The sequence below is a fragment of the Ursus americanus genome, chromosome 33 (assembly GCF_024610735.1).
Source record: "Ursus americanus isolate L20-20 chromosome 33, mUrsAme1.1.p, whole genome shotgun sequence".
NCBI lineage: Eukaryota > Metazoa > Chordata > Mammalia > Carnivora > Ursidae > Ursus > Ursus americanus.
The window spans coordinates 7,669,396-7,696,356 of NC_142159.1; the positions used below are offsets into that span (position 1 = coordinate 7,669,396).

A 26,961-nucleotide genomic window follows, 5' to 3' on the forward strand; every position below is an offset into this window, starting at 1 on the left:
CACTCAGCAAACACCTGGCACTTAGTACTTAGGACACGGCCACCGGAAATCCTGACCAGCCTTTTGGAGGGCGGCACGCCTGTAAGGCACAGAGCCATGACTGTTTGCTAAATGGGAAGCTCCCAGGCAGAGAATCCTGGGATGTGGGGGCCAGGAGGGTCCCCCCGAGAACAGCCCTCCAACCCTTTGTACAGGTGGGTACACAGAGGCCCGGGAAGGCAGTGGAGCCCTTCGTGAACTGTTCTAGGAAGCGGGCTGACGCCATTTCTGGAAAGGATCAGGGTTGGGTGTGTGATTCCAGACAAAAATACCCTGAACAAAAATAAACTTTCCCAGGTAGGTGGAAGCAGTTGGCTCCTCTGCTCAGTCTGGGCAGCCGTGGGCAAGCGTCTACGGCTAGAACCTTCCCCCTGCGCTCGATGTTGCCAGACAGGAGCTGTCGGGGAGCAGTGGCAAGGGTGCTCCTCCGTCCAGGAGGGGCCACTAAAAAGGTCAAACATTCCCAGGAGATGGGACTTGACCCCCCACTCTGACACACGGTGACCTCAAGAAAGAACCTCACTCTTCTCCTTTGGAAAATGGGGCTGCCGCTGCCCTAGCGGGATAGTAAGTCTGTTCCTCATGGACCCTGGGGCTGGGGGACCCAGTTCAGATCTGTATCCGCTGGTGACCTTGTTACTTTTCTTCTTTACGCTTCGCTTTCCCTGCGTGCAAAGCATGGGTGATCTCAGTCTCTACCTGCCACGTCTCTGTGAGGGTTAAATGAATCAAAGCATGCTAAGAATTCAAGAGACACTTGGCATATAATAAGTGTTAGCTATTATCTCTTAGTGTTGCTCTGGGGATAAATCGAAATGCCACCTGTAAAGTGCTGGGCTCAGCATAGGCACTTAGTAGGTACTCCTGAGCCTTGCCTTCCCTTTCCTTCCCCCTATGAACCCCAGGCCTGGACAGAGGCGGGACCCAGTTCCCAGGAGAGGCCCTCCCTCCACCCCGCTTCCCCCTTTCTGCAGACAGCAAGCCCCTCTTCTTCCAACAGGTTCTGCCTGCAGCCTTCTGGCCCAGGGCCAGGAAATGATTGCAGGCGGCGGCTCAGCTCCCTCCCCTCTGCTCCTCTGCCCCCCCTCCCCCTTTAATCTCCCCGGCCTGCCTGGGGGTGGGGGATGGGAGAAGGCAGAAAAGGTCTCCTGGGGGCTGCAGGTATCTGTCAAAAACTCAGGCTCCGGGGTCAGACCACGTGGGTTTGCTCCAGCCCTGAGATCGCAGGCTGTGCCCCCACCATAGAACCGGGACCACGGCCCACCCCTCGCTCTGCTCGTGAGGTTTAGGGCGGTGTACCCGCAAAGCGCTGGACACAAAGCCTGGCCCAGAGTTAGCGTGTATGACCACACTAGTGTTCAAGTTCAGAGCCAGGCATTTTGAAGGAAACGCTTCCGCCCGGTCACTTGGGGGCACCCCTCTTACAGGACAGGCTCTCATGGGGCCCCACAGGACCCCTTCCCGGGAGCACCCCACCCTGTGGTAGATTGCCAGGAGAGGAAGCCGGAGACAGGCTGGGGGTCAGGCTGGTGGTCGGGGTGACATTCCTTCCACTCCGGGGTGCCTTTGTGCCGTGGATGAATCAGAGCAGGGTACCTTCGCCGGGGGACCAGACCTCTGCCAGGTGGGAGTAAGGGTGGCGCAGAGGGAAGGACACCAGGCTGCAGGCACCGCCCCCCAGCTCTCCGAGCCTCAGTGTCTTCATCTGTCCAGTGGGGCTGGTAACCCCGCGTTGCAGGGGGGTGGCAGGAATCGCAGTCTGAGCTGTGAAGGGCTGTCCAGATGTTGGCAGCTGCGGTCATTCTCTGCTGCAAGAAGTGGGGAAGCTGGGAGCTGAGCCAGGACTGCAACAGTGATGGAAGGGGGGTCCGGCAGCCCTGGGGGAGGGGCTCCTGCCGCCCACCACTAAGGCTAGGCAGGCTTCCCTGCCAGGCCTGCAGTCAGGAGGGTAAGTCAGCAGTGGTTGCTGTTGCCATAGCAGTGAGGCTGGTTTTCATCATTATTTTCTTCCTGGGAGCGTCAGTGCAGGAGGCGCCACTGAAGAAGTCGGGGAATTGGATTTTTTCGTCCCTCCATCAGGTCACGTGAAGAATGTCTCAGTCGGGAGAAATGACCTGCCAGCTCCTTCTGGCACTTGACCCCATGCACTAGATGCCTGACGCCTCCAGTGTGATGCTTGACCCAAGGGAGGCCTCACAGGGCTTGGTGCCTCCTCTCCAGCTCCAAGCTGCTTTCCTGCTCAGCCTCTGACCCTGCCGTGCTGGCATCAGGCCACAGCATATAATAGCCCTTCCAGCCCTTCCGTCTGGCATTCTGCTCCCTCTCATTCCCCGTGCTCTAGCCACGATGGGCTTTTCTAGACCCTTCTATTTGCCAAGTTCCCTCCCACCACAGGACCTTTGCACATGCTTTCCCCGCTGCCTGTTCTTCCCCCTTCTCCTTACCTTGCTAACCCCTCTTCCTTCAGTTCACTTCCTCCAGGAAGTCTTCCTTGACCACTATCATCATAGCTCTCATTCTTGTTACCCCTCCTTCAGACACTTAGCACAACAGTAATTTTGCTGTGTGTGTGTTCGTCCCCTCTCCCTCCACTCTCCCCTGAATGTTAGCTTTGTGAGGCCAAGAGCTATGTTTGGGCTTTCTTCTTCTTCTTTCTTCTCCTTCTCCTTCTTCTTTCTTCTCCTTCTTCTTTCTTCCTCTTTCTTCCCCTTTCTTCTTCTTCTTCCCTTCTTTTTTTTTTTTTTTTAGGTATAGTTCCCATAACATGAAATCCACTATCTTAGGGGGTGCCTGGCTGACTCCGTGGGTAGAGCATGTGACTCTTGATCTTGGGGTTGTGAGTTTGAGCCCTACATTGGGTATAGAGCTTACTTAAAAAATAAAATATTTTGGGTTGCCTGGGTGGCTCAGTTGGTTAAGCATCTGCCTTCAGATCATGATCTTGGGGTCCTGGCATTGAGCCCCACATTGGGCTCCCTTCTCAGTGGGGAGTCTGCTTCTCCCTTTCCATCTGCCCCTTCCCCTGCTTGTGCTCTCTCTCTCTCTCTCTAAGAAAAAGATCTTTAAAAAAAAATTCATCTTGGGACGCCTGGGTGGCTCAGTCGGTTAAGCATCTACCTTCGAATGACGTCATGATCCCAGAGTGCTGGGATCGAGTCCTGCGTTGGGCTCCTTGCTCATCAGGGAGTCTGCTTCTCCCTCTGTCTGCCGCTACCCCTGCTTGTGCTCTCTCACTCTCTCCGACAAATAAAATCTTTTTAAAAAAATTCATCTTAAAGTATACAATTCAGGGTTTTTAGTATGTTCACACTGTTTTGAAGCCATCACCACACTCTGAGTCCAGAACATTTTCATCATCCCATCACCCCAAAAAGAAACCTCAAACCCATTAGCAGTCATTCCCCATTATCCCCTCCCACCAGCCCTTGGCTACCACAAATCTGCTTTCTGTCTCTCTGGATTAGCCAATTCTGGACATTTCATAGAAGTGGAGTCATACAATATGCAGTCCTTCATGACTGGCTTCTCTCACTTAGCATAGTATTTTTATTATTTATTCATTCATTCATGCATTCATGCATTCGAAGTAGGCTCCATGCCCCATGTGGGGCTTGAACCCATGACCCTGAGGTCAAGAGTCGTGTGCTCAATCAACTGAGCCAGCCAGGCGCCCCCTAGTATAATATTTTCAAAGTTGATGCTTGTTGTGTCTGTATTAGTGCTTCATTCTTTTTAATAGGTTCCTGTTCCATGTATGGATCTGTCAAATTTTGTTTACCCATTAATCAGTTAACGAACATTTGAGTGGTTTCCATTGGGACTGCTGTGAATAATGCTGCTATGAACTTTTCTGCACAAGTGTTATGTGAACTTTGTTTTCAATTCTAGCCTACCTACCTAGGAATAATTTTTTTTAAAGATTTATTTGTCTTAGCAACACCTGGATGGCTCAGTCATTAGGCATCTGCCTTTAGCTCAGGTCATGATCCCAGGGCCCTGGGTTTGAGTCCCACATTGGGCTCCTTGCTCAGCAGGGGCTCTGCTTCTCCCTCTGCCCGCCACTCCCCCTGCTCATGTGCTCTCTCTCTCTCTGACAAGTAAGTAAAATCTTTAAAACAAAACAAAACAAAAGATTTATTTATTTTAGGGGGGGAAGGACCAGAGGGAGAAGGAGAGACAGTCTTAAAGCAGACTCCATGCTGAGTGCAGAGCCCGACATGGGGCCTGATCCCATGACCCCACAATCATGACCTGAGCCAAAACCAAGAGTCGGACACTTAACTGACTGCACCACCCAGGCGCCGCTCTATGTAGGAAAAAATTGCTGAGCCAGAAATAACTGTGTTTAATTTTTTGAGGAACTAGCCTGTTTTCCACAACAGCTGCACCATTTTCCAGTCCTACCAGCCATGCCACAAGCGTTCTACTTCTTCACATCCTCATCCAAACTTGCTATTATCTATCTTTTTAAAGTTTATTTACTGATTTAAGTCATCTCTACACCCAACATGGGGCTCAAACTCAGGATCCCAAGATCAAAGCCACACACTCCTCCCACTGAGCCAGCCAGGCACCCCGTCTATTTTATTTTAGCTATCCTTATGGGTATAAATAGTGTCTTATTGTGGCTTCCATTCACATTTCCCTGATGACGTTGAGCATCTTTCCGTGTGCTTATTGGCCATTTTTTAAATCTTTGGAGAAATTTCCATTCAAATCCTTTGCTTATTTTTTAATTGGGTTATTTATCATTTTGTTGAAGGGTAAGAGTTCTTTATATATTCTGGACTCTAGACTCTTACCACTTCTCTGATTTGCAAATATTTTCTCCCATCCTGTGGGTTGGCTTTCACTTTCTTGATTGTGTCCTTTGATGTTCAACTGGTTTTGATTTTTTTTTAAAGATTTTATTTATTTGAGAGAGAGCAAGAGATAGAGAGAGAGCACAAGCAGTGGGGTGGGGGGCAGAGGGAGAGGAAGACACAGACTCCCCACTGAGCAGAGAGCCTGACGTGGGACTTAATCCCAGGACCCTGGGATCATGACCTGAGCTGAAGGCAGACGCTTCACCGACTGAGCCGCCCAGGAGTCCAGATGGTTTTGATTTTGATGACATCCAATTGATCTAGTTTTTCTTTGGCTGCTTGTGCGTTTGCTGTCGTGTCTAACACGTGCCCACTCCAGGGTCACTTGGACTTACACCTATGGGTCCTTCTAAGAGATTTATAGCTTCAGCTCTTACATGTAGTTCTGTGATCCATTTTGAGTTAGTTTTTGCATATGGTGTGAGGTAAGGGACCAACTTCATTCTTTTGCATGTGGATTTCCAGGTGTCCCAGCACCCTTTGTTGAAAAGGCTATGCTTTCTCTCCATCGAATGGTCTTGTCACCCTCGCTGACAATCAGTTAAATGTATGGGTTTATTTTTGGGCTCTCAATTCTATTTCACCAACGTGTCTGCCTAACCTTATGTCAATACCACACTGTCTTGGTTACTGTAATATTATTGTGAGTTTTGAAATCAAGAAGTCTAAGTCCTCCAACTTTGTTCTTTTTCAAGATTACTTTGACTCTTCTAGGTCCCTTGAATGTTCCTATGAATTTTAGGACCAGCTTATCTATTTCTGCAAAAAAAAAAAAAAAAAAAAAAGGTAGTTGGAATTTTGATAGAGATTGCATTGAATCTGTAGCTCACTTTGGGAATATCGTCACCCTGACACAGCTGGGTATGAATCCTGCCTCTACCACTTACACGCCCTCCCTGGGCCTGTGTTTCTACACATGGAAAATGACAGCTCTCAACAGCTGAGAGGAGAACATGAAACAAGTAGACATAAGGCAGCGTGTCCAGGGTGGGCTCCATGCAAGGGGAGGGAAGTCCCTGCTCTCTTCTCTGGACTTGTGCCAAACTGACACTTGCAGTCAGTGGTCTGTGCAGCCAGTGCAGGCCTAGGGCACAGTGCCCGTGAGTGCTTGGTGGGTGAATGAGAAGAGCCAGGCTGGAGAAGGGGCCAAGCTGGGTCAGGCAGCTACTGGACTGGATGGGGTGGATCAGGGAGGGTGCTACCTGGCCTCAGAGGGGTCTGCACAGCAGGACAGTGGTGAGCTCGTCTTCAGAACTTGAGTCCTCTGAGCCTGTAGGAGACCCAGACCCAGAGTCTTCACTATGGGTAACTCACTGGAACGAATGTGGCTTTACCCATGATCACGGGCCAGGCAGTGTTCTGAACATTTTACACATATTCCTTCATTTAGGCTTCACGACAATCCCATGAAATATGTACTATTATCATTATCCCCATCTTATAGATAAAGGAGTTAAAACACAGAGAGGTTAAGTGAGTTGCTGAAGGTCACACAGCTAGTAAGTAATAAGGTGGGATTCAAACCCCGGACAGTCTGGCTTGTAGGCCACACTTTTAAGTGCTGCCCTGTACAGCTTCTCAGGGAACAAGCACCAGGAATCTCATCTTGGTATGAAACCAAGGACTTAATTATGCTAATAATGATGATGCAGGCCTAGTACTTTACAGTTTAAAAAGCACATTCTAGTATGTAAATTGCTTCGTGGCTGTGATCTTCATTGATCCTCCAATTTCTCTGTGAATAAAAAGGACATTATTATCCCCTATTCGCCAATGAGCAATGAAGATACAGAGAGGGAAAGTGACTCGTCCAATCAATGAGAATTTATTGAGCACTTACTGTATGTCCAGTTCTCTACTTCCATTACATCACTGAGTCCTCACACAACCCAGGAGGTAGGTATCTGCGGTACTTGTGTTCCCATGTTACAGACGAGGAAACTGAGGCTCCAGGAAATGACTTCCCCAGGTCCTGCAGTTTGCGAGAGCTGGGACTCCCTCCCCAGTCTGCCTCTCGCCTCCCCGGAGCGTGAGTTGATCGCTGCTGGGCTCTGACCCCATCGAATGCTGGGTAGATGGAACTCCTGAGAGTTTGGGCCAACCTTCTGGTCTTTTCCACCCCATCTCCAGCCTTACCGCCACTCCTACAATTCTCGGGGCCTCCTTCATTCACCCTGTTTAAGTGCCTGCTCCATTAAGGTGCTTTCTGCCACGAGTTTTTTGGCTTAATTATATGGTGTCGTTTGTGGTGCTTCATGGGGGAGCTGATTAATCACCTTTTTATTTTTCCAGAAGTCCATCGATCTGCAGCCGGTTTTTTCTGGGAGAGCCTGTTTGTTGCTAGGTTTTCTCCACCTGGATTGTCTTCGCCTCCATTCCTGTCTGAAACGTTCCTCTTTAGAGGCCTCCCTCATCCCAGGCCTTTGCTGCCCACTCCAGAGCCTGCCGGGGTGGGGGGGTCTCGGCATCTGGAGCGTGGGACTGGGGATACCCCCCCAGTCTGGACATGGGCACGTAGGCAAGGTGGAGTGGGCATCAGCAAGAAGGGGAGAGTCCTGGGAGAGTGGGACTCTGGGCACGGAGAGGGATTCTGGGCCCTGGCCTTCGTCTTCTCAGGGAGGCCTTGGCATCCCCACCTGACCACCCACCTCTGGCCCACCCTTACTTAGGCAGAGAGCGCCATGCCCAGAGCGCCCAGCTGCCTGTCCCTCTGCTGAACCCTTCCCTGGCCCCTAGGGGCCGGGGGGATGAACCCTAGGTCTGAGGCCCAGTCCCATGTCTTCCCTGCCCCGCCACGTCATACTCCCAAGCCCCCAGGGGGTCTGTACCTCTCACATCTGGGATGACAGACTTGTCGCAGTTTGCCCAGAACTTTTGGGTTTTATCCCTTAAAGTGTAGCACCCCAAGAAAGCCCGCAGTCCCAGGCAAACCGAGATGGTGTGTCACCGTGCCGGCACCTCAGCGCTTTTGCTTGCTCATTTGTCCCCCCTTAGTTTCTTCTTTATTTTGTTTTTTCTTATACAAGTATTACTCCTCAATGTAAAACCCTTAACTGAAATATCTCTGGTTGAATCTCAAAGACACCCCCCCCATCCTACTCTCCAGAAATACGATCCCACTACTGAAGGGACCCTGTGGCCTGCCTTTCACACCAAACTGCTTGGCCCCCTTGCACACCCCGTTGTAACGGCTGCGTCGCGTCCTTCGGTGTGGAGGGCCATCATTTGCTGTATACTGTCCCGAGGATATCGGAGCAAGTCGTGTGTCTTTATTATAATAGCCAGTTCAAGGCCAAAGCTAATATCACCTCTGCAAACCCTTCCCGGACCCTCGAGGTGGCCTCGGCTTATTTTCTCCTCACTGTCATTATTGAAATAATAATGGTGACCTTTCATGGAGCGCTTACCATGTCAGGCACTTGACAAACATCACCTCGTTTAATTTTCACAGTATTTCCAGGAAGTGTGGGGACTGTTATCCCCATTTTACAGATGGGGAAACTGAGGCTCACATGGAAGAGAAACCCAAGCCCGCCCTCTGCCACTGCATGAAACTGCCTTTCCGAAGAGTGCCCTGGAGCGGGTGGTGCGGGGGTCAGAGCCATGTCAGCCGTCCCCTGCTCCCTGACTGTGAACCAGCACGAGGACAAAGCCCGGGTGGCATTGATGAAAGGACAGAGCTGGTAGCCACCGGCTTCTAATCCACTTCCTGCCAGACCCCAGAAATGAGGGCAGGACAGCCTGGTGGGAGGCAAGTGGCACAGTAGCCCCAGATCCAAGGGCCCCTCTACTGGGCTCCTGTGGGCTTTTCTAGGCCTGTAAGAGGGGCCGGCCCCCCGGCAGAAAGCAAGGAGCTCCAGGAGTGAAGATGAGAGGTTGGAGGGGGTGGGATAGGGCCTGGGCTCGCAACAAATCTAAAAGACCCCTCAGTCCTCTCCACACTGCTGTGGAGTAGGCATCCTTGTCCCCCGTTCCTCGGAGGAGGGGACCGAGTCAGCCTCCCTGTCCCGAAGGCCCCTCCCTGCCCTGCCCACATGGCCTCGCGCCGTGGTGCCTCTGGGTTTGGACCAGATTGTGGATGAAGAGATCGGGCTGATGACTTGGAGGGACCCTTTGATTTTAGACTGACCTTGGTATCACCCTGGGCTTCTAGGCGAGGCTTATGCAAATTAATGTAGATGTATGCTAATCAGACAACTACCAGGCATGTTCTAATAGAGCTGCGGGCTCAGAGGTGTAGTGGGATGGATCTGCCCAGAAGGGGTCTGAGGAGTCCCCCAGCTGGGAAGGGTCAGCAGTCACTGGGATGAGGGGTGGGGTTGCCATGGAGACAGAGGCCAAGCCCCAGCGGCTGCCTCCTGCAGGGGCCAGGGCTGGCCCGGACCAGCCCTCTGAGACAGTCCCGGCCCCCCCTTAAGCTCCAGGCTGGTCTCTGAGGGCTAATTATGCACAAGCTAGTGGCCAGCTGCTCCCTGGCTCCCCCAGGCCCAGCTGAGGGACAGGACTGGGCCACAGCAGGAGGGCATAAGGACGGGCAGATGGCAGGCTGGGGGCTGGGGGGCTGGGGAAGCTGTCGTGAGGAGGAGTGGGGAGGAGGGAGGGAGATTACTCCAGCAGGGCTATGAGGGGTGAGATTCTCAACGGCCAGGGCATGCAAGCTGCCTCGGTAGCCAGGTCTCAGAGAGCCATGTGGTAGGGAAGAGTGAGGGTCTGGCCGCAGTCTCAGCTCTTCTGTATGACCTTGGACAATCCCTTTTACTTCCTTGGGCCTCAGTTTCCTTGTACAGCAATGGAGGTAGGTTTAAGAGATGTGAGTAGGAGGGGTGATATACAGTAGGCGCTCAATAAATGATTTGACTATTCTGAAGCCCATTGAGAGAGGTTATTTTGCTTTGTTTTCTAATGGGAAAGAACATCCCCCTCATCTTGCCCCTTTTCCAATTCCCTGCTCTCTGGGCTGGGGCAGATGTTCTGGTATCTTCGCTGAGGAGGGAACAGGCAGGACTGGCATCCCATGAGGACAGGGACTGGATCTCTACACTAACCACTGATTTGTCAGCTCTTAGCCCACAGAAGGCACTGGAGAGCTGTTTGTAGAATGAATGAGCAAACAGATGTGAAGGACTCAGCATAGTGTTGGGCACTAATAGGAGATTAATCCATGTGAGCTGTTCTGTTACTGCGCACGGGAGCCGGGGCTGGGTGACTCAGGAGGGCAGCCTCTGCCCCTTCCTGAGCCCCTGACGTCCCCGGAGAGAGTTGTGGTGGGTGGGAAGAACGGTGAGCATCGAGACAAGGACTTGAACCTGAGCTCTGCCACTTCCTGTCTGAGTGACTCTGGGAGCTTCAGGACCAGGGTGAGCCTTCTCTGTAAAAGGGGAAGCTGCACGAGGGCTGTGGGGAGCCCTTGCCCCTTGTCCGGCTGAACCCGAGGAGAGGTGGGGACGGATTTGGGTGTAGTCAGGCAGGGGGGCGCAGGGCTGTGATGACCCAGGCAGAACCTAGGGAGAGACCTTACCAGGGCCTGGCAGAACCAGCTTTTGGGGAAAGGGGGCCATGAGGCCCTCAGCAGGGCTCACAGGACCCCAGTGCTGGTCCCTGTGCTGATAGGCAGCCTGCAGGGCCACCAGACCCAGACAGCGATTAGAGCTACGGAGGCCCCCATTGTACAGATGAGAACACTGAGGCCTAGAGGGAGAGACTTGCCCAGGACCCACAGCACATTCACATCAGAGAAGGAGACCTCGGATCCTCTGAGCCACTTCACTGCTTTTTCACGTGAATCAACACTGAAAACATTTCTTCCTAACTTTTTTGGAAAATCTTTGTTGTAAAAAATTCCACTATACAGAAGTATGTCTAAGTAAAAGTGTAAGTCTTCCCATGTCCCCATTCCCACTCCCTAGAGGGGACTTTTCGGGACCTTTGTTGTATGTTTCCCGGGCTCTCGATTCTGCAATTACAGTCACACACACTTCGTGTCTTTCTCATTTTTATTTTTTGGCTTTTTATTTTCTTACACAAATGGAATCCTATTGTTCTGCAGCTTGTTTGTTTGTTTGTTTTTCTTTTCACTTAACAGTGATAACCTTGTCCATTTTCCAGCAAGAAATAGGCTGGGACAGAGAGAGGCAGAAGGGCTGTAGGAGCCCGGGAAGAGACAGTGAGCGTGTGTGCGCGCGTGCGTGTTGAGGGTAGGAAGCAGTCCCCACAGGTCACTACACACAGAGGATGGGGAACCTGGCAGAGAAGCCCCCGTCATCGGCTCCCAGAGGACTGTGGTGTTTGTCTCCAGACTTGAGCCCCCTGAGGAGGGAACCACAGCAGCCTCTCGGTCACCATACGCTCTGCACAGGGCCTGGTGCATAATAGATGCTCAAAAAATATTTGTTCAGCGAACTGCTAGGCCGGTTTTCTCCGATCCTGCCAAGGACTACCTGGTCTCTGTGGCTATTTCAACTCCTGCTCAAAGGCCATCGCCCTCGCTGGACCCCGGAGCTGGGTGCAGAGCTCAGGGAGAGTGGGAAGAGCTCCTCGTAGACAACTCACTGCTGTCAGTGTGCTCGCCTCCCTAATGAGGGGGTTGGACTTGTGGATCTCCAGGGGTCCTCTGGCTGGCTTCAGTCCCACTCCCTCATTTCACGGATGAGGGGCTGAGTCGAGTTTAATTTTGTCAGCTGCCTCAGAAATCCATTGGGAAAAGGGGGGCTTGAGTTGGGGGGTGCAGCAAGGGCTGTTGCCACATACAGAGCACGAGCTGTGTGCCGGGCGCTGGGCTGAGAGCCTTCCATGCACCCTCTGAATCTTCAGGACATTTTCCCCCGGTTCGGGTTCAGAGAGGGGGAGTGATTTGCCCAAGGTCACACAGTGTATCAGAGACTGACTGGGGATAGAACTCAGATTTGCTGGACCCCAAATGAGGAGCTCTTCCCACCTCATCCCTCTGTGAACCGAGGTCAGTAACAGTACTAGGCTGGACCAAACCATTCTTCAGAGACTTCAGGGACCCCTCTCTGGTCATTCCCTCAGATGGCCTGACTTCTGTATCTAAGCCCCACAGTGACATGCCTGGAATTTTGGCCAGGAAAGTAGTTGACTTGTAGAATTGGCTGGCAAGGGCTTGGGCACCAGAGGCTTCTGATGGGTTCTGTGGCCCAGAGCCCGGCCCCCTCCCTGCCCTCTCCCCTAGCCAGCTTCCTGGGGCTGGGGTGGGCCCATCTGCATCATTCATCCTTTGCCCCCACCTGGTGTTGGGCTCCTGGGGTTGGCGTCTAGACAGACTAGAGCATCCTACTGAGAACAGAGGCAGCCCTGACTCGGGGCTGAAGGTTCCCATGGCAACCGCATCCCCCTTGGCTGGCAGCTACCCGATAAATAAATAATCGGGTGGGGGTGGGGAGCTAAGGGCAGGGGGAGGGGCAGCCGGGGAGCTTCGTGGTAGCTTCGCTTGGGAAAGGAGAGGGGCGGGTTAGGCTTGAGGTAGGCTGGGGGGCTGGGCTGGGTGGGGAGGGGAGCTGGTAGCATTGTGATGGTGGGGGGAGAGGCCAGCAGGGGGAGAAAGTGGCCAGAGGCAGGAGGAATTCAGAGGAGCGGGAGGGAGACCAGAACCTAAAGTTGAGCTTTCTGGCTTTTGCAGCTGGACACATCATGCGGTCCAGACACCGGAAAGGGACCGGGTTTGGGCGTATTAAGTCCATGATGAGCGTCTGACGAGTAGCGGTTGTAAAGGGGCGGGAGGCCGAACCGTGGAGAGGTAGCACCTGAGGCTTGCTTGGGTGCGCGCGCATCGCGCGGACAACAGAGCATAAAGAGGGCCCAGGAAACGGCCTGGGGGGGGGGGGTTCTGACACTTAGGGGCCCGGCCGTGGGGGAGGGTGAGCTGCCTGGGAATCCAGCAGCCGGTGAGGGTGGAGACCGAGTTTCGAGTTGGCACCTGCCGGGTGCCAGGCTCGGCTCTCCCCGCCCGGAAGGCAGCGGGAACACCTCGGGCAGAAATCCCTGCTCCCGGGGAGTGTACCTTCTCATGCAGGGGTGAGACCGTAAAAGGGAGTGGGTAGTAGGTAATCTGTGATCAGCGCCATGGAAAAAGGAAAGCGAGGGGCAGGCAGGGAGTTCTGCAGCAGAATATAATTTTCAATAATACTAAAGAAGACTCGGATCACCCGGCAGGCTCGGTCGGTAGAACAGGAGACTCTTGATCTCGGGGTCGTGAGTTCTGGCCCCGCGTTGGGCATAGAGCTTACTTTAAATACATATATAAATTAGCAAATAGTACGGAATCTCTCCACAACCGCATGAGGGAGGTATTGTGAATGATACCCATTCTGTGGGTGAGGAAACAGGTGCAGGGGAGTTAAGTGACTGGCCCTGTGGCACAAGACTGTAACTGTGGCTCCGCTCCTAGCTGCTGAACCAAATCGCCGTGTGTATGTGGGCAGGGAGGGCGTGGGGGCCCTTCCACAGTTCGGGCCATGAGAGCCTTGAGACAGATGAGACATGTGCTGGAGGAGGTGGGGGGAGGGTTCTCTTTTACTTTTTTAATGAAAGTGGCTTGAGTATGTTTAGAAGCCAGTGGGAAGGATCCTGGGCAGAGGGAGAGGCTGAGTTACAGACAAGAAGGGTCCAAGGATGGTGTGAGCACCTGAAAAGACAGGAGATGGGGTCCAGAGTGGAGGCGGAGGGCCTGGTCGGAGGAGGGGGCAGGCGGGGGAGGCCGAGGCCGGGTCCCCTGAGAGTGAGGCTGGAGCGGTCCCGGGAGGGTCGAGGACAGTGAGAAGATCTGACATGGTCAGTGGGGAAAGTGAGTTCCCCAGAGAAGCCTAGTTGGGTTGTGGGGCGGCAGGGGGACCTCTCAAAGTTGGTGGTTCCGGACCCGCTGCTGTTGCACCCCGGCTCTGCCTGGGGAGTGACTCCAGCAGCACTTGGCTGCTTTGCAAGCAGGGAGAGAACTGTTAATTGGGTTTGTGCAGGTGTGGTTTTCCTGACCGGTGTGACGGGAAGGCAGAGGGGTAGGAGGGTCTGGCCTACAGGCGAAGCTCCTGCAGGAGTGCGGGGGCATCACGCGGTCCCAGCAAGCGCAGCAGGGACGTGAGGAACCGGGGACTGGGAAGGGTGGAGGGTGAGAGGCAGGCGCCCCGATGCGCAGGACCCGGTTGGTCACCATCACCGTCGGGGGTGTTGGGAAGCAAGCGGGGGTGGTCCAGCGGGGGCTGGGTGACTTCGGTGGCGGGGCAGTTATGGCGATGCCACAGTCTGCACGGTGGCCGTGGAGGAGGAGCAAAGGGGGAAGGTCACAAGGACGGGGTTTGAGAGTGGAGAGGTTGAGGTGCTGGAGGGGGTGGCCCCTGGATGTCAAAGGATGATGCAGGGCTGAAACTCATTTCCGGGGAAGGGCAGGAGCTGGGGGCCGGCAGGTGACAAAGTCAGCAGAGGAGAGGTGGACTAGCCCTGGGGCCTGAGCCCCCGGGGCACTTTAGGGACCCCAGAGGATCCCACCTCACCTTTGGGCCCGAGGAGCATGAGATGTGAGAGGAGCACAGAGAAAGTAGCATCCTTGGGTGCAAAATGTATGGGTGGGGGGACCCCTGAGGGAAGGAGCCGAGCTGAGGCTTTAGGGGCACAGGCTGGTTTGGAAGGGCTTGTGAGAGGGTGGGGGCGGGGTGGAGGGGGTCCGGTGAAGCAGCACAGGGCCTTGAGGAGACCAGGGTGGGCAGGGCTGGGGGGCAGGCCTGCGGGACTTACTCTGTGGGTCTGACAGACCCAGACAGGATCTGGGTGACTTGTTCTCATCTGTCACGCCGGGACAGTCGGGGCGCTCATCCTGCTTCTCCGGGGTCCTGTGTGGCGGGGGCCTTGGCCGGCCCAGGGGCCTCAGCGATTGCCCCAAGCTCTGCGGGCTGCCCTGGTGGACAGAGTAACTCGACGGGGCATCTGGGTGGCTCAGTCGGTTAAGCGTCCAACTCTTGATCCCAGCTCAGGTCTTGATCTCAGGGTCGTGAGTTTAAGCCCCACGTTGGGCCCCAGGCTGGTGTGGAGCCTACTTCAAACAAACAAACAACAGCAACAACACACAAAGCAAAGGCACCGGGACAGGGGTGGTGGCCAGCCTCCCCGATCCCGCAGGAGGCTGCATCCGTCGCCCACAGCAGCTTCTTCTGTCCTGGTCCTGGCCTACCTAGGAGAGAGACTCAAGACCTCCCTGGCTTACAGCCTGACCAGGTTAAAAACAAACTAACAAAAGGCCCAAAGTCGCTTTTTCCCTCGGGGCACGTGCACTTGACATGTTTTCAAAGGAGTAGGTTGCCCTTGTCTCCGCACTAGTCCTCCCGCCAAACTAACGAGACACAACGGAGCCAGCTAGGATTTACAGTCGCTGCAGCCCTCAGATGATTGATACAAGCTCGGGCAACCAGATGGGGAAGATAGTCCCCCTGTTTGTTCTTTAGTTGGTAATTAGCTGCATCTCACAGCTGCACAAGCAGAAGTTCTGGAATATCTGACTTGGTTTTCTAATAAAAAATAATAACTTTAGGATTGCAATTCTTTATAAGATGCAGAATCTTGATTAAAGAATATAGATGGAGGGGCACCTGGCTGGCTCATTTGGTAGAACCTGGGACACTTGATCTCAGGGTCACGAGTTCGAGCGCCACCTGGGGTATGGAGTTTACTTTAAAAAAACTAAGTTTGGAACACCTGGGTGGCTCAGTGGTTAAGCGTCTGCCTTTGGCTCAGGTCATGATCCCGGGGTTCTGGGATCAAGCCCAAATTTGGGCTCCCTGCTGAGTGGGGAGCCTGCTTCTCCCTCTGCCACTCTCCCTGCCTGTGCTCTCTCGCTCTCTGTCAAACTAATAAATAAAATCTTTAAAAAAACAGAACAAAACTAAGTTTATATCTGGGTGGCTTGGCCGGTTAAGTGTCTGCCTTCAGCTCAGGTCATGATCCCAGGGTCCTGGGATCGAGTCCCACATCAGGCCCCTTGCTCAACAGGGAGAATGCTTCTCCCTTTCCCTCCGCCCCTCCCCATTGCTCGTTCTCTTTCTCTCAAATACATAAATAAAATCTTTTTTTTTAAAGATTGTATTTATTTATTTGACAGAGAGAGACAGCACAAGCAGGGGGAGGAGGCAGAGGGAGAAGCAGGCTTCCCGCTACTCAGGGAGCCTGACGTGGGACTCGATCCCAGAACCCTGGGACCATGACCTGAGCCGAAGGCAGAAGCTTAACTGAGTGAGCCACCCAGGTGCCCCATAAATAAAATTCTTCAAAAATATATTAAAAATATAAAAATAATTTAAAAAAAACAAAGTTTAGGGGCGCGTGGGTGGTGTAGTCGGTTGAGTGGCCGACTCTTGGTCTCAGCTCAGGTCGTGATCAGCAGCCCTGAGGTCAGGGTGACCATGCTGATGGCACTGGTGTGTGGCTGTCTGCTTCCCACCTGTCTCCCCCACTAGACTGAGTTCCCGGAGGGCAGGGACCAGAGCTTACTTCCTTCTGCACCCCAGCTCCAGCACGGGACCTGACGCAGAACACGTGTTCTGTGAACAAGTAGCTAGACGGTGGCCCCTGGACAGATGAGGGCAGGTCCTGTGTCAGAGGGATGGAAGGAGGGTGAAGGGAGTCCAGAGTGATGGCTGACAGTGACCAAACTGGCCAGCACTCCATATTCAGGAGGAAGAGCCCATCCCTTAGGGTCAGTCAGGGAGGTCTTCCTGGAAAAGGAGGGAATTGTGCCTTACGTTGAAGACCATGGAGGACTTGCGTATAGGAAAAAGAAATGAAGGCAGGACTTCAACTGTTGTTTTAGCCACTTGGGGGAGGAGCTGGCTGGGGACAGAGGAGTGTGCCAGCTCCCAGCAAGCCTTTGGTGCCCAACCAAGAAGCTTCCACTGCTGAGTCTTCTGCTAATTAGCTGCCATTTTTTCAGTCTAGTTGTCCATTCGTCTATGTGATGTCTCCATATCCTCACAACAACTTCTCGGGGGAAGGATTGCCTTCCCTGTTTACAGTTGAAGAAATAGTCTCAGAGAGAGAAAGTAACTTGAACTAAGTCACACAGGACTGCAATTCGAACCTGAGTTTTAGTGACTCCAGAGCTTTTCGTGGTGACTATCCCACTGCTTGCTTCGTCAGTGAGGTCCCCGAGAACCCCTCTGGGTTGGAGCGAGGGCCAGGGGCAGGGGGATATCAGGTTTTAGGTGAGCACTTCCAGGCAAGATGTCTGCCCAGCTACACTATGAGCCTGGGCAAGTCTGTCTCAGCCACGTCCTCCGTCCTCTGATGGCAGCCCCCTTGCCAGGACCAGAAGCCAGCTGAGTTGAGAGCATCAAGTAGACCCCAAACCACCCCAGGGCTCCCCAAGGCCTGGCAGAGTCAGGGTGGAAAGGAGAAGAGCAGAAGTGGGGTTAGGAGCTGTTGGGAGTAGGGAGCAACCTGGGGAGTTTCTCCCCCAAGGTCAGCAGACCATTGGAGTCAAAGCTGGAAGGGCCCTTAGAGGTCGTGTAGTCCCGTGGTCTCTTCTATATGGAGGAAGGAGCTTGTGGCCTGCCCCAGGTCCCACAGGAGTCTGTCAGACTCTCAACCAGAACTCACACCTCTTAACTGCCAGGCCAGTGCCAACAGGGAAAGGTGATGAGTTGGTGCCAGGATAGGACAGGTGGCAGAGAAAAGCAGAATGACTGCCCGGCGCTGCCGCCTACCTGCTGTGTGACCTTGGGCAAGTCACTTCCCTTCTCTGAGCCTCATGGTCTCTTGCTTCAGAATGAGATCATGGTCTCAGCTCTGCCTTTCTGCCAAGGAGTAGCTAGTGAGCGATGAACTTGGAAAGCTCTTTACAATCTGCAGGGCCCTGCAGGAGGGGTCACCAGCAAGAGGCAGCCCAGCGCCAGGTAGGTGGGAGCCAGGGCTGGGCCCGCAGCTTCCTGGGTCTCTGCCCAAGCTTTGCCATCTGTGTGGTAGCGTCAGCCCCAACTCCTCCTGCCTCCCTGCCAGGAAAACGGCTTCTGGTATCTTCTCAATCAGAATCTTCCCTGTCCCTTCCCAGCCAGATCCTCTTCGCTCCCCTTCTATTTTAATCGGAACTTTTGGTGGCAAGTGACAGAAATCACACGTACAAGGAGGGAGAACTCGTTTTCAGCATGGCTAGATCCTCAGGCCTAAAACGATGTGTCCTGGACACTCCCCTTGCTTGTTCACTCTTTCTCCCTCTCTGTCCCTTTGAGATGGCAAAGACGGCCACCAACAGCTGTGAGTGGCACTGTACCCATTCAGATACCCTGGCAGATAGCACATCTGTCCTGGTTGCTCCAGCAACTCTCCAGGGGGACCCTCGGGCACAGACCACAGGGCGAGTGCCCAGCCCTGACCAGATCCCTGTGTGTCCGTTATCTGGTTAGGACTGCGTCATGGGCCCACTGCTGAAATTAGAAGTGGGCTCAGCCCCCCGCCCCCCTCCACCAAGCCACATGGACTAAAAGTCCCGGAGGCGATTCCCGAAACAAAGAGATGGGTTCTGTCACCAGGAGAAGAGGTATTGGACAGTCAATAACAATGGATGTCATTGGCACCTTTGTTCTTAAGTGTATCAGCTGAAGCATTGAACCAGGGGCTCCTGGGAAGGGAGGATTGATGGAGTCCTGTATCGGTTAGCTTTTGCTGGGTAACAGATCATCCCAGAGCAGCCGTTTAAAACAGTCATCTGATTGAGCTCTTGATTCTGTAGGTCAGCTGGGTGATTCTTCTGGTCTGGCTGCGTGTTTTTGGCCAGTGCCCTGGGTTGGCTAGCATCGGAATGATCTGGGATGGCCTCACTCACATGTCTGATGGTTGATGGGCTGTCATGGGGGAGGGGGTTGGTTCTCCTCTCCTCCTCCAGCGGGTCACAGGGGCTCTTCCACGTGGTGTTCTCTGTGTTACAGGCAAGCTCCAGGGAACAAGCAATTTTTTCAAAAGGTCTTCACTTGCGCTGTGCTTCGTCAAGTCCCATTGGGCAAAGCAAGTCACAGGACCAAGCACAGACTTAGTGTAGAAGGGTACTGCCGAAAGCATGGAGACCGCGAGAGAAAGAACTCGAGGTTAATTCTGCAAACTACCACAGCTCCCTTGGGGAAGGGGAGTAAAAAAAAAAAAAAAAAATCCCTTCTCTGCAGCTCATGGATTCCACGGGCCAGGGCAACCTCCAGATAGCAGTCCTTGGAAGAGGGGCCTCAGGCCCAGGGACTTTCCTGGGCCCTTCAGGGCCATGACTCAGCCCTTGGCCAGGGCTGGGGGAGGCACTCTGGGTCCTGACTCCTGCTCCGAACCCCACCTGGGGCAGGGGCAGGGGCTAACGGGGAGGGCCTCTTGGCAGGGAGGAAGGTGTTCTGAACCCCAGCTCCCTTCTCCTGTTAGCTCTCCCCGAAGGGAGGACCAGGGCTCCGTCTCAGTTCATCCCCGCAGACTCGCTTCCATCGGCCCATCTCCCTGTGGTCTTGCGGGGCTGGGATGGCTCTGACCATCCCAGAAGATGGGATGCTTGTGCACAGTCAGGCCGTGGTGCCTCGTCGCCATGGTAACTGGTGTCACCTGCTCCACCAGGTCAAGGAGGAGTCCCTGTCCTTCCCTTTCAGGCGGTGACCGTGGCCTCGGCCTGCTCTCTCCCACAGGTCGCTGCCCTGGAGCGACAGGTCTTTGACTTCCTGGGCTATCAGTGGGCTCCTATCTTAGCCAACTTCCTGCACATCATGGCGGTCATCCTGGGCATCTTTGGCACCGTGCAGTACCGCTCCCGGTACCTCATTCTGGTATGGCTCCCTCGGCCCCTCCCATCCCCCCTGCCCCCGGGCGCCCAGACCCCTGCTCTGTCTTAGCTCCAACCCAAATCCCAGTACTTCTTTGTTCAGCAGAGAGACGAGATCAGTATTTTCCCTAAAGGATTTCCTAGGGAAGGATCCAAATATTAACCAGTTAGGTCATTTAGTGAGAGCCTACCATGTGCAAAGCACAGTGAACAGTTTTGCATGTTTTACTTACCTTTACAACAGCCCTGCAAGGAAGATCTTACCATCTCCATTTTCCAGATGAGGAAACAAGGCTCAGAAAGGTTATGAGGCTTCCTAAGGTCACACAGCTAATAAGTGGCAGGATTAGAGCCTCAGATCCAGAGTGAAGGCTGGATCGGTAAGCCCGTGGAGGTATGGACTTCACCTTCTCTAGTTTCTCAGGTTGCCTTCAGAAGGCTGGCCTGGCTTTGGTCCTGGGCTATTCAAGAATGTGGTCTGGAGTGGCAAGTGGGGCTTGGAGGTCAGTGCCTCCTGTGCTCTGACCCCAGGAGCAGATTGCGTCCCTGGTTCCCTCCTCCTGCTTCCTCTTCCCAAGCCCTCATCCTTGATGGTCTCTGTTAAACTCCTGTTTTCAGCTAGGCTCACCCCTCTCCCATCTCCCCGCTCTTCCTCAGTGACCCATTCACATGCCTTTTTGGAGGGAAAGGCTTCTCAGTACCCTTACTGCATACATGCTTGACACCTGTGAAAATGAAGACATGCTTTGCCAAGCTCCTGCCACAGCCCATTCTGGCTGGTTCTTGGGCATTGCCCACCTTCCGCAGGCTGAGCTCCCAGGAGCTGGATGGGCGGGGCCCTTCCAAAGCTCTGTCTCACCTGGGCTGGGAGAATCCTTCTCTCCAGCTCTCAGGGGGGCCCCAGGCACTCCTCTAAGCAGCACTGTGTGCCGGCTGACAGCCCTGGAATTGCAGGGACAGGGCTTGGGTGGAAATACCCTGCTCCTCTCCAGCTCAGTGGAGCCAGGCTGTATCTGCTGTTCTCTGCAGAATATGCATTGGATTAAGCTGCCAGAGGACTGGAGCTTGAGGAGCAACCCTATCTCTTCCTAGCTGTGTGATCTTGGAAAACTCAAACCTCCTCTCTAGGGCTCACATTGGTTATCTTTAGAGAAAGAACAGTGCCTTCCACGCAGGGCTGTTGTAAGGACCGGGCGGATGTAGTAATGATCTAAAGTGCTGTGTGAGAGAGATAGTGTCATCACTTCCCCTTGCAAAGTTCTCCTCGGTTCCTGAGCTCTGTCTCCATGGACACGCCCCATACCCGCTCCCCGAAGCCCGATTCTGATCCCACCTCGCCTTTCCCCAGTACGCAGCCTGGCTGGTGCTCTGGGTTGGCTGGAATGCATTCATCATCTGCTTCTACCTGGAGGTTGGACAGCTGTCCCAGGTAAGCCTCAGGCCTGGCAACGCCAGAGGGCAGAGCCTGACCTTCCCCATCCCCTACCCTGGGAGCTCCTAGTTTGGTCTGGGGTGTCATCTCTTGAAGAGACCTCCCTCTACACACCCGAATAATCTGTGCTCCGCAGACTCTCCCCCCACATTTTTGTTTCTGGCCTCTTCTGCACGTCTCAGAAACAAATGATGGAGCAGACAAAGCTGAGGGGCCGTGAAGATGGGCTGGGGTCCCACTTGATCACAAGCTCAGTAGAAACCAACCACTTGTAGTGGCCCTGAAAAGTGCTCTTGGGCCCCACACGTGTTCAGTGCAAGAGAGGTGAAAATGCCATGCACTTCGTACTGCTTAGGCCACAAAGATTTGAGTCCAGTTCTGATCAATATTTTCAGAAGGGAAAGAGATGAAGTAGACTTTGGGGAAAATGGAGTGGACCAGGTCCCATGCAGAACTATTGAAGAAAGGGGAAATTTTTAGCTTGTGGAAGAGCAAGCCCAGAGCACACAACCTCTATTTTTAGTATGTAAGAGGGGAAAATATATGAATGGGAGCACTGGCTTTGTAATTCTGCTAGATCTAAATCCCGGCTCCAACATTTCCGAGCTGTGTGACCCTGGGCATGTGGTTTACCCTCTCTGAGCTAGAGTTTCCCTGTCTAATGAGTGCAGATAACCATTTAATGTGGTTGCCAAGGGGATGAGTGAGATTATACATCTCAGGGCTTGGCACCCACTCAGCACTCAGTGAATACTTGTTAACGGGCTGCATGAGCTAATGGATTGATACACACAGAGATAAAATGCCGTAGGTGAAAACCTCTAATCTAGGCCAACCCCTTCTCCATTTCAGATGGGGAGACCAAGGACTAGAGAGGACAGGTTTGCCTAGGGCCACACCCAGAGAGCAGTGGAGAGGCTAAACAGGGTGCAAAGGGGTCTGTATTGAGGGTTTCACCCATGGCTGGAAAACTGGACTCAGTCACTGTTAGTGTCCCTTCCATCCCTGGAACTTTGGAGCCCCTGTGGGTCAGCACCAGCTGTGTGAGACCTACGTAGTCATCAAGTGCCACCTATTGGCCAAATACAGACTTACAGAAACAGACTCCCTCCATACCCTTCAAATCAAGCCAGGCGGCTGCTACAACAGTCCAGGTGTGATAGAGATCTTATATAAAGTTTCCTGGGGCCTGGGGTAGTTGCTCCCCACCCCTGGCCCCAGCTCAGGATCCTAGGCCCCTCTGCCCCCAGGACCGGGATTTCATCATGACCTTCAACACGTCCCTGCACCGCTCCTGGTGGATGGAGAATGGGCCAGGCTGCCTGGTGACACCTGTCCTGAACTCCCGCCTGGCCCTGGAAGACCACCATGTCATCTCTGTCACCGGCTGCCTGCTTGACTATCCCTACATCGAAGCACTCAGCAGTGCCCTGCAGATCTTCCTGGCTGTGAGTCCTCCTGTCCCCCCTTAGCCCACACACTCCCAGAGGTGGAGTCCACCCCAACCTCTTTGTTTAGCTCTAGTTAAGAAGGGGAGAACCTAGATCTTCCAGCCTGCCTGTGCTTCTGTCTGTCTCTGTCTCTGTATCTTGTATCTCCTCCCTTCACCCCTGCCCCAGCTCCCATTCCAGGAGTGAGCAGGTTTAATGAATAGGATGAGTCATCAGACTATGAGTCAACCCAGTCTCCAGTGTATCTGTTGTGTGACCTTGGACAAGTCACTTGCCCTCTCCAAGCTTATATGCTTATTCACAGAAAGGCATGACCACAACAATTGTGTAGAGTTGCGAGAGTTAAAGAAGAGTGGCTCCAAGATATTAGTATAGTTCCCAGTCTTGCCCTCAGCACTTCGCACACCCAAAGCCACATAATCCTCGTTCCTCTTAACAAGTCAATAACGTATTGCCCAGGTCCAGCTAGGAAACTGAGGCTCAAAGAGGTAAAATAATAACTTGTCCAAGTCTGCTCACAGAGCAGAGAATGGAACCAGGTATGTTTGACTGTAAGGCCCAGTCATTTTACTTGAAGTTGTTATGAGTTGGGCTTCATCCTAGCACATCCCCGCCGCTCTCGTCCTACTGGGCCGGGCCAGGCAGGGGGTAGAGGAAGAGCTTCTGTCTTCTTTCCTTCCACCCCCAGCTGTTTGGCTTCGTGTTTGCCTGCTACGTGAGCAAAGTGTTCCTGGAGGAGGAGGACAGCTGTGAGTGCCGATCCCCTAGGGAACGGGAAGCCTGGCCACACACCACCCCGTGCCTTCAGCACCCTGGACAGAGCCCGGCGAAGCCTGGGCGGGAGGGAGACCTGGGTTGGCCAACTGGCTCCTCTTGGTGGAGAAGAGGCGGCAGGGATGGTGGGGGTCTGCATAGCAAGCGCATTCTGGGCTGTGACCCAGAGGCCCAGGTGTCCAGTGCAGGCTCCAGCACTGCTCTCCACCCACTCCTCTTAGGTTCTGCCCCTCGGAGGAGCTGCACGAGGCTCCCCCCTACCAAGCACCGCCCACGCCCAGCCTGTTCCCCCACTACCCTCCACCCCCACCTCCCACGTCTTGCCCCCTTCAGTGGCTCAAGCCCTGCTCCCTTAAAGGACCGTCCGCCTTCGAAGCTCTCTATCCACTTGGGCTTTGGCCCACTCTGGCTGAGCTCCTGCGAGTCCCGCTCCCCGTAGATCCTGCAGCAAAACCCTGCCCTAAGGCCCTGTACTGGGGTCTGGGCCTCAGATTCTTCCTTTTCAGGACCCAGCCTCCCCTAACTCCTATCCCACAGGCCCATCCCTAACTATGCACTACTTCCCCTTCCGCAGTTGACTTCATCGGTGGCTTTGACTCCTACGGATACCAGGCGCCCCAGAAGACGTCGCATTTACAACTGCAGCCTCTGTACACGTGGGTCATTGCGCCGGGCGCGGTGGGGTGGAGGGACTGGGGCGTTGCTGTAGGGGAAAGAAGGGCGGGGAGGGCAGCCGGATGTCTCTGCCCCCATACTTTCAAGGTCCACTTCCCTAACCTGCCTTTGTTTCCTGCAGGTCGGGGTAGCTTCTGTCCCGCGCCCATCCAGCTACCGCGAGCTTGCTGGCTAGACTGAAGCCGCGGGCGCGAGCTCGGGCCGAAATAGCAGGCGCGCCCCCTGGCGGCTGGCGAACCTACTGCAGCCTGCGCCGGCCGGGTCGGCCCCGGACTTGGACTTGGCCCTTCGCAGCCTGACTCCAGGGGTGGGGGCGGGCCGCGCGGGGGAGGGGATCGCGGGGTTTGTATTTTTTTTATCTCAGCCTTGGCGTGCGCTGGGGCCTCCCTCCCTTCTCCAGCCTCTCCCTTTCGAAACCCTTCACCCCACTTCCGGTCCCCTGTCCAGAGAGAAATGGCATTCACCCCATCTCACCACACTCGTTCACCAGCCCTGGGGAGAGTTACTGTGAACTAGAAGCAGAAGTCCTGGGTTCCAATTGCAGCTCCGTCACCAACTCTCTGTGTGACATCCAGCAAGGCCCTTGACCTCTCTGGGCCTCAGTTTCCCTCAATTAAAATAATCTCTTAGCAGATGGGGCTCTTTCCAGCTTTTTCATTTGACTCTTAATTCCCCGGGCTAGGCTGGGATTATAATTCCCATTTTGCAGATATGGAAACTGAGGCCCGGAGATATGAAGCGATTTGCTTGAGGCCACACACCTAGGCTTTTGGAGGAGGCAGGACTTGAACACGGCACACCTTCTGTAGTTTCAGATTCCAAAACCCAGGGCCTGGTCTCTGAATGCCACTGCCAAGCCCCCATCCAGCTGGGACACTCTAGAACTCACGTGATCTACATCACACACTACCACCGCCACTGGCCAGCGCCGCCCTTGAAGCAATATACCTGTTCTCCTGTTGGGAACCAGACGAACAGAGCCCAGAGCTGAATTCAGCCTGACCCACAGGGAAGCCCTCCTAGACTCGGCCCCTGTCCACCCTTGGCCAACCTTTCAAGCTCATTCCAGTAAGGGGTGGGGGGAGCCTATCTCAGCCACCCCACCCCCTTCCAGGTCCCTGAGGCCGGGTCTGCTGCAGCCATGATCCCCTGTCCCCTCAGCAAGTCCACCAACCCCTGATGGCTCCATCCACCTTACCTGTTGAAAGACTTAGGGCTCCAGAATGGAAGACAGCTGGTCAGCACCTCCCGATCACCAGTTTTCAAAGATCACCAGCGTTTATGACCACTCCAATGTCCAAGAGAAACCTCTAACAACCCCAGAAGGAGTTGTGAAGAGGCAGACAGGGAGTGTGGGTTGTGGTGTGGGGTCGGGAGGGCCAGCACCCTTGAGAGCACAGATGAGAGCTCATTCTTCCCATTGCCTTCCATAGACACCCCTGAGGACCTTGCTTCCTGTGTACTGGCTGAGTCCAAGGGCAGGAGAGGCAGGCCTCAGCTTCCCAGCCTGTGAAACGGGAGTGGCCCTGGATTAGGAGGGGGGGCAGGAGGCGTGGAGGAACTGGAGGGAAACACAGATGGTTTGTACACCTGAGCCCATCCATGGTGATTTTCCACTCCACTCCTCGCTCTCTACCCTCTGATCTCGCCTTCCCTACATCTGAGGCCAAAGTATCCTGAGCTAGGACCCCACCCTGCTATCCCCTCTGCAGTGCTGTGCCAAGGAGCCAGCCCCAGGAGTTCCACGGCTCACCCCTGAGGTCCCATATGGTCTGCCCAGGTAGCTAGGGGTTCCGCTCAAGAAGGGGGCGGACCCGGCTGCTATCCGGCCACTGGGCCAACTCCTGCCTCCAGCCCTCTCCTCCCACCCCCACTCCCCACCTCCTTTCTACTCAACGGGTTTAGCCACTGGTGCTTTGAAGCCTTTTGTTTTTATAAGATGGTTTTTTGCAAGGGACCAAGTTTTTTTCCCACTGGGACCTTGCAAGGCAGGGAGTGTACCCTGGTTTCTGTGCAGGTGGGTTCATTAAAGATGGTGTTTTCTTCTCTATCATCCTGTCCTCCTGCCCTGTGAGTCAGCAGGGTCCCTGCTGGAGGGTGAGCAGGGGCTGGGAGTCGATGTCATCGTCATTGTCATTCCTGGGGCTTCTGACTGGCTGTGTGGCTTTGGGAAGTCACCCTCCTCTTTCCTTATCCATCAAATGCAGAGGTGGGCCTCCGTCAGTGGGTTTCCAAACCTGCCTCGCAACCCTTGGGGAGCTTTCTATTTCTTTTTCTGAGCAAGTGGATTGTAAGTTTATGCTTCCGAACATCCTTTGCGTCTCAAGTCTGCCCTCTTCCTGACAATTCGGTTCCTGACTTAGAATGAGCTGGCAGACAATGCTTCAGACGTAGATTCCTGGGACATCCTGGATCTTTTCTGGCAATACAGCCAGAATCGGTATTTGGAATATTTAAAATTTTACTTACTTTTGTGAATAGATAATATGTGTATATGGTACAGAATTCGGAAAGTTTCAGGGGGTTATGTCTTTTTATCTATTTTTCATACCTTTTCGAAGATAGAAAATTCTTTGTTAACTTACGGAAATATTTTTCCCCTTTTCACACAAATGGCAACATGCTGTACTCGATCTTCAACTTCCTCCTGCTGCTTCTACTTAACTCTGAATCTTAGAAACCTTCCCCCAGTCATACATGTGAAGCTGCCTCCCATTCTTCCTCCATGGTGATTTGGTAGGATTAGGACTTGTGTGAAGATTCCCAGGTGATCCCGATGTGGCTAGGGGCTACGAACCAGACATTCTACACAAGGTGCCCTGGGTTCATTACGCAAACCTCTGTGGACCGCTCCAGGTCATGGAGTTCGGAGGAAAAGAAATCACAGACACCCCTTCAAGGAGTTTATGGTTTAGTGGGGAGCCCACAGGATGGGGCCGCAAAAGGCTG

At 53.9% G+C, this 26,961-nt stretch overlaps 1 protein-coding gene across 2 annotated transcripts in view; it reads left to right on the plus strand.

Annotated features, from left to right (window-relative positions):
- The window catches only part of NKAIN1 (sodium/potassium transporting ATPase interacting 1), a 40,252-nt gene extending 13,834 nt beyond the window's left edge, over positions 1-26,418 (plus strand). The window contains exons 1-7 of one of the 2 annotated variants that reach the window (XM_087858274.1): positions 359-606; positions 19,547-19,684; positions 21,029-21,109; positions 22,363-22,560; positions 23,252-23,312; positions 23,912-23,993; positions 24,134-26,418. In XM_087858274.1, coding sequence (XP_087714400.1) covers positions 19,625-19,684; positions 21,029-21,109; positions 22,363-22,560; positions 23,252-23,312; positions 23,912-23,993; positions 24,134-24,143 — 492 coding nt within the window. In that variant the 5' untranslated portion in view covers positions 359-606; positions 19,547-19,624 and the 3' untranslated portion in view covers positions 24,144-26,418. Of the gene's footprint in view, positions 1-358; positions 607-19,546; positions 19,685-21,028; positions 21,110-22,362; positions 22,561-23,251; positions 23,313-23,911; positions 23,994-24,133 lie in introns of those variants that run through there. The other variant, XM_045782510.2, reaches the window with a different exon arrangement.
- The last annotated feature ends 543 nt before the right edge of the window (positions 26,419-26,961 follow it).